The sequence below is a fragment of the Coturnix japonica genome, chromosome 7 (assembly GCF_054131305.1).
Source record: "Coturnix japonica strain WE chromosome 7, WE-NBRP24, whole genome shotgun sequence".
NCBI classification, from domain to species: Eukaryota; Metazoa; Chordata; class Aves; order Galliformes; family Phasianidae; genus Coturnix; species Coturnix japonica.
In genome coordinates, this window is record NC_140669.1 from 29,897,733 (window position 1) to 29,904,202 (window position 6,470).

A 6,470-nucleotide genomic window follows, 5' to 3' on the forward strand; every position below is an offset into this window, starting at 1 on the left:
CATTGCCCGCAGCCCCGCGTACTTTTCCCCCTATCCACCTCCTCGCAACACTGCGAACACAAGTCCCGGTTCCCGCAGCCCCATCGCCGTGTCCCGGCGGCTCCCGCTGCTCTCAGCCCCCGACCATCGCTCAGCGCACGGACGCGGCCGGGACCCGTCGGGCGCAGCTCGTAGCTCCCATCCCGCAGCTCTGCCCGACGTGGCGGCCGCTCGCTCCCGGTCCCCGTGGCTCTCACCGGAGCAGTTCCAGCCGGTGGGCGTCTGGCAGTCGCTCAGGGAGGTAGGGAAGGCCGCCAGCTTGTCGGGGCGGGCGAGCAGCAGCAGCAGCGCTGCGGGCAGCAGCAGCCAGCAGCAGCAGTCGCACAGCGTCCAGCCGCCGCACTGCCGGGGCGCGGAGGGCTCGCAGAGCACCATGACTCCCTCCCCTCAACTCTCCGCCGAGCCCCCGGGGCGCCGGGAACCGCTGGGCATCCCGGGGCCCCGGCCGGCGGCGCAGCGCGGCTCAGCGAGCGGCGAGCGGCGGAGCCCGGCGGGGCGGCGCGGGGCTGCGGGGGGCGGCGGCGGGGCGGGGAGCGGCTGCCATAGGGGCCGGGCGGCGGGGAGCGGGGGTTGGGCGCGGAGGGGCCGCCGCCGCGCAGCCGCCGCCGCCGCCGCCTGCCCCGCTCTGCCGCCCGCATCCCTCTGCGCGGGGGAAGCAGCGGGTCCCGGCCCGCCGCGTCACGTGCCGCCGCCGCCGCGCCCCCATTGGCCGAGCGGGGAGCGGGGAGCGGCGGGCGGGGCGGCCGAGCCCCGAGGCGGCGCCCGGGGCAGGGACGGAGGGTGGGAGGGGAGCGGGAGCGCGCAGCGCGGCACCGTGCGCGATCACGGCACCGTGCGCGATCACGGCACCATGCGCGATCACGGCACGGCCCGCGACGGCGACGGGGACGGGAGCGGAGCGATGAGGAGCGAGGGGTGCACGGCCGGTCCGCTGCAAAACTGCACCATCACGGCGCTGTGCACCTCGGGGCAACGCAACGTCCCGCACCGAGCGGGGAAACACGCGTTAGACCTTACGGGGAACGAATCCACATCGGGTCCCTCCGCCCCGACCGAGCTGCCCCTCCGCGATGGGGCTGGGACGGGGCTGCGGCTGTAGGTGCGTACAGCGCTGCTATAGCTATAGTTATAGCAGTACAGCGCTGCTCTAGCTATAGTTATAGCAGTACAGCGCTGCTATAGCTATAGTTATAGCAGTACAGCGCTGCTGTAGGTGCGCACAGCACTCGGCATCCCAACAGCAGCTCTGCGCGCTGTGCCAGGGAGCGTTCCAGGTTTACATCTATTCCAAAGGCGCCGCAGATTTCCTGCATCCCTGACCCGTCCTGCACAACCACACCTGCTCCCCCCGCTGCCTGCATGGCCCCTTTTACGTGTCCGCACTCCAAAAGCCTTTGCTACAATTAAACACGCATCGGTTTGCACGCTCCTGCATGTGCTGCAGTGCTCCTGAAGATGCAGGCGCGTCCCTGTGCCTCCCGTTTCCTACCAACTGACCAAGCCCTACGAAGCACCTCGCACGCAGGGAACGCTCCTTTTTACTGCCTGCTAGTGGCTGAACGGAATCTTCTCCTTCATCTTCCAAAGCTGCCAGCTGAACAGATCGATTATTATTATTATTATTATTTTTGTCTCTCCTTTCAGCACTTTATTTCACTTGCTTTTTGCCATGTCATTATTCCTTCTCCTATCATATTCCATTTCCCTCTCACCTTCCCCTTTTGTATTTAACTTGCCGATTCTTCCTCACATCCATCATCTGTTGCTCGCTGAAGCGCTCTCTGCTTTAAACATAAAGCCCTCCATCCCAGCCGGGTGGGTGCCGTCCCCCTGCCTCTCCCTTGCTTACAGACCGGTTTACCCAGACCCCGAAGACAATGAGACCATCATGTCCTTCCTGACCTGCCTCTCCTGCCACCACAGCTCCTGCACAAGGAGCATCGTTAAGCACAGCAGCAGCAGCCCAGCTGCAGCCCACCTTCTCCCCAGAGTGCCGTATAGCACGGCTCTGACTTACATTTGCCCTGCTTTATTTCCAGCCGCTCAGACAACAGGCTCTGTCTGCTGAGACAAAGGAGCCCCTCTATTTTTGTGCTCGTTTGCTGACTTTGGAAAATGGGAGCTCCACCAGAGGTCCTGTCATTGTCACAGTGCCGTGCTTGAACTGCAGACCTGGCCCTGCCTGAAGGGCAACCTGGTTAGGGCACAGTGCTAGGAGGTTTTGCTGAGACTAACTGCTGTTTTCCTTGAAAAGACTTTCCTTGTTGATATAAAGGCTTTGCTCGTAAAACACTTCAATGATAAAAATACATCTGCCAGACCCACGAGCCCCATTTCTCCATCACCTTCTCCAGCAATTTCTCCTGAATTAAAGAGACTGCAATTACCTTTCCATATACTTGCTGGCCCCAAATCACGCATCCCTTTGCCCTTCTAATCCAGTGCTGCCCACACAATCGCTCAGTAACATGTTATTCCCAGCTGTGCCCAGCGCTGTGGTTAGCAGATGCCTGGTGCTCACATCCCACCTCCCCACCACACAGGCACTACTTCTCATAAGCCATGCAGCCAGTTTGCTGCCAAGCAGGCAGCTTACTGCTAGCACAATGGACAAGTTACAGCTACCACGGCCTCCAAGACTTGTTGGGGTCACAGCACCTGTGCCCTGACTCCCTATTCTCCACCTCAGAACCAAGTGCCACAGAGCAACAGCCATCAGTGTCGTTCCTTCTAGCTCCTAACACATGGCTCCAGTGCAAGATGAGTACGTAATGAAGGGAAATGACAGCCTGAGTGTTAAACCTATTACCCTTGGAGCTGTTTTGAGACCTGTGCAGCTTTTACTCGCCTTTACCACAGAAAATAGGCAGATCAAAGGCCTGAGAGGCAGTACTGATCCAGCGTCATTCAATACACGTCATCACGTCACACGTACAGCACTTGCAGGACATTGCTCCCAGATGGAAAGCAGCTGGTTGAGATATTTCAAGTGCCCTGAAGGCCAGGCAAGCCTGTCCTAGCATTCAGTGTGCTCCTCCAGCCCCTCACGGTCTGGGCCTGGACCAGGCAGCACCCACAGCCAGTCCCACGTTGCACATCTGTGAGCACTGCCTTCTGTTGCGGTGCTTGGCGGGGAGACGATGTGTTACTGACAAGTTACACAACCTCAGTTATTCACACTCACATTGCATCTTGGCTGTGCTGCTCCTGGAAGCCTGCAGTCTCCCAGAAGTTTCCCAAAACTTGGGAGCAGCCAACTGGTTTAGAACAGTGTAGCAAAACCTGCTCAGCAATCCAAGCTCTGGGTGTGTGAGACCTGTTCTCCTTATGCTCTGTCTACCCAAGGCTGTAAAGCTGAGTTCATGAATCCTTGTCTTTAAAACACTGCATATCTGAGGTCCCCTGAGGCCCTAGAACAATACTTTTATAATAAACACTAACAAAAAAGGCTTCTTTTTACAATACAGCTTATGCTCATCAACATTTTCTTCGGGTTGGTGCTAAGGACTCAGGATCCATATCAGCTAAGAATTAATCCCTCCAAGGGACATTTAAGTTGGCCTCTTCACCACTCACACCGTGTTACCACATGGTTGTGAAATATGTAAATACACAACTTAAAAAAATCCCCTCTGCACGGTTCTTGAGAGGATAGGAGGCACTCTGCATGAACAGACTACTGCAAGATACCTAGAAGCAGTGAGAAAAATCTATTAAGTCTATCAGAAAGAGAACTGACCAAGCAACGTCCTAGCCAGCATAGGGGACACAGGTGTCACCTATTTTCATTGGCACTCTTTCTTATCAAAAGACAAGGTCTGATTCCAGTATGCAAAAATCCCACCCAAAATGGCTTGGGAGCCCGTTTCCCAGTTAGAAGGACAAAGCCAGAAAGGAAAGGTGTGTGATGGATGTCACCCGCTCCAGCAGAAGACCAAAAAAGGATGCACAACCTGTATGGACCTACGTGTGTGAAACTAGAGATTTCCCCTCCTAGAAGAACATTTGCTTCAGATCCGTGTATTTTCAGGTTTGGCTTGACCAAAAATTGGCAGAATTAGCCCACACACATGTGTTCCTGTCAGAAGTCTGTGAATCTCAAGCAGATTTTATGATCATCTATTTTTCACGCGTGCAGGAGAAGTGCACATAGGTGCACTCAGACTCACAGTCAGTAAGGTACTCTATGCCTATGAGCCATTTTACAGATTCTACACAGCTTTCAGCTAAATCACATCTCTTAAAGTGAAGTATACCAGTCTTGGATATCACATGGATTTTTAATGCTCTGAGGGATCCTTTGGGTCTATAAACAAGAAGCAGATTACGCTCATCTACATGCTGTCAAGACTGCTTTCCTCCCTACTTGTGAAAGAAACATGGCTCTCACACTTCACTTGATCTGGTGTGCAATCCAAGAACAATTCATGGCCAGCTTTGAGAAAAGTGTGCTGTATTTCTCATTGTAATTAACTGCTTCAGAGGAAGACTCCTCATGTATAAAGATGAAGAGAGGTCTCAGCTTCCCTTGAAAGATGACTTGCCTTTCAGCAATGCGTCTCACACTTTGATTTTTGACTGAAACATTCCACTGCTTTGGTGACCTGTTATGCCAAAAAAGCTGTCTTGTGTTATGCTTTACTTTTAACTCAGTGTTCTGGCACATGCCGAGAAAAAGAACAAAGTCTCACAATATATCCTGGAACAGCATTTCATGCTGCTCCACACATGAAATTGATGTCAGAAAAAATTGCACAAAGGGCATGGAGAATATGAATAAATGCTGAGGTCCTTTTGCCTTCAGTTTTAAATAGAAGGACTGAAATGCACGGATGATAAAGATTTATGCATCCATTTACAGTCCATTCTGGAGTTTTAACATTTCATGCAGCTTGTAGGAAAGAGTGTATTATTTATATAAAGCCATAGTTATTCAGCAGTGTTTATTCCTGAAGAGCAACAGAACACCATCAGGGGAGAAGAAGAAATTCATAACTCCAGTTGACTACCAGGGCCAACCAACCCAGCTCCCCTATTTTTAAGTTGATTTACAAAGAGCCTTGCTCCTACATGCACCTTTGTAGCGCCAGATGTTTTGCTACCAGCAGTAGACCTCACCCTTTTTCCAGCTCCCTTGCTTCACTGGAACTAGAGGTTGGGTTTGATTTTTCTTGTTATTGTTTGGTTGTTGTGGCTTTTCTTCCTCCTAGCAGCGACTCAAACTGTCTAAGTGACAAAGACATACAGCAGAACATTTAAACAACATTTCTCCATCGACTGAGTTGTAGCTTCAGCTGCTGTGAAGAAGCTACTCTTGCAGAAGTTAAATTCAGCTCACCTTAACTGACTGCACTGTATCCTCTTCCTACCTAGGTATGATTCCTTCCAACCTCCAAGGGGACTCAATAGTTTAACCAAACAAATCCCAGGTCTTGTTCACTCCTGGCAGTGTTGCCAACAGAAGCACCTGAACTACATGTCCATTTGTAGAGGTCTGAGAGCCAGATAAATGTACGAGCCATTCCTGCTGGCTTTCAATAGATCCTGGAGGATGGGCAGACAAGGCTGGGACAAGGGATAGTACCTGTATGTTTAATAGCTCCTGATAGATCGTCTTCCCATGAATTTCCCATGAACCATGCAGCCATATGGCAGCCAGGAGGACCTGTGGCCATGAGCCTTGAGTCCTGCGTGAGAAGATACTCTCTTAAACCTGGCACCTGCTAACTTCATTTGATACTCCTATTTCATGCATTATAAAGCAGTAAACAACCTTTTCATATTCAGCACCTTGTGCCAGCCCGTATCTGTAAGCCCTGTTCCATGTCTCCCCATGTATTGCTAAATCATTCTAACAGACAACAGTCTGACCGTGCTTGCCTTTTGCATATGGATGGAGATCTAGCATCAGTGTCCCTCCTTAGGAGAAGTGCCAGCAGACAATGTCTGACCGCTGTGTGCACTGCCAGCGAGCATCCCCTGCCACGATAACCGAGCACATGGTGTGGGTACCCAGAGACAATGTCATCTGTCACACACATGGCTTTTGGGAGCAAAGGGCACTTGTATGCCCCAGGCAAGTGTCAAGATATGAATGAATGTGGACTTCAGTTCAGCCACAACCATATGGTATAGTGCCAAACTGACCAAGCCAGCATGGCAGCATGGCGATCCCTCGTACTACACAGTTAAAAGTTGATGGGCAGCCTTCAGATGGCTGATAGCAGATGAGAGGGTGAATGGTCACAGAGGTCTTCCTGATTGGTCTTGGGAACTGGTATCAATGAGAATTAATACAAGAGACAAATCTTTACATTTACCCATGCAAAGTGCTGAGGCTCTTAAAGGATTTGCCTAAGAAGCATTTTTACCAGGATCAGAAATCAATATCCTTAGGAAATTTTTATACATATATGCTCATGCATAAAAAT

The 6,470-nt window shown here is 52.0% G+C and overlaps 1 protein-coding gene across 1 annotated transcript in view; it reads right to left on the bottom strand.

Moving 5' to 3' along the window:
• Nucleotides 1-819, bottom strand: part of TMEFF2 (transmembrane protein with EGF like and two follistatin like domains 2) — a 104,476-nt gene extending 103,657 nt beyond the window's left edge. The window contains exon 1 of the mRNA XM_015867682.2: nt 237-819. Within this exon, the coding sequence (XP_015723168.1) occupies nt 237-414 (178 nt within the window). The 5' untranslated portion in view covers nt 415-819. The remainder of the gene's footprint in view (nt 1-236) is intronic.
• Nucleotides 820-6,470: the final 5,651 nt, after the last annotated feature.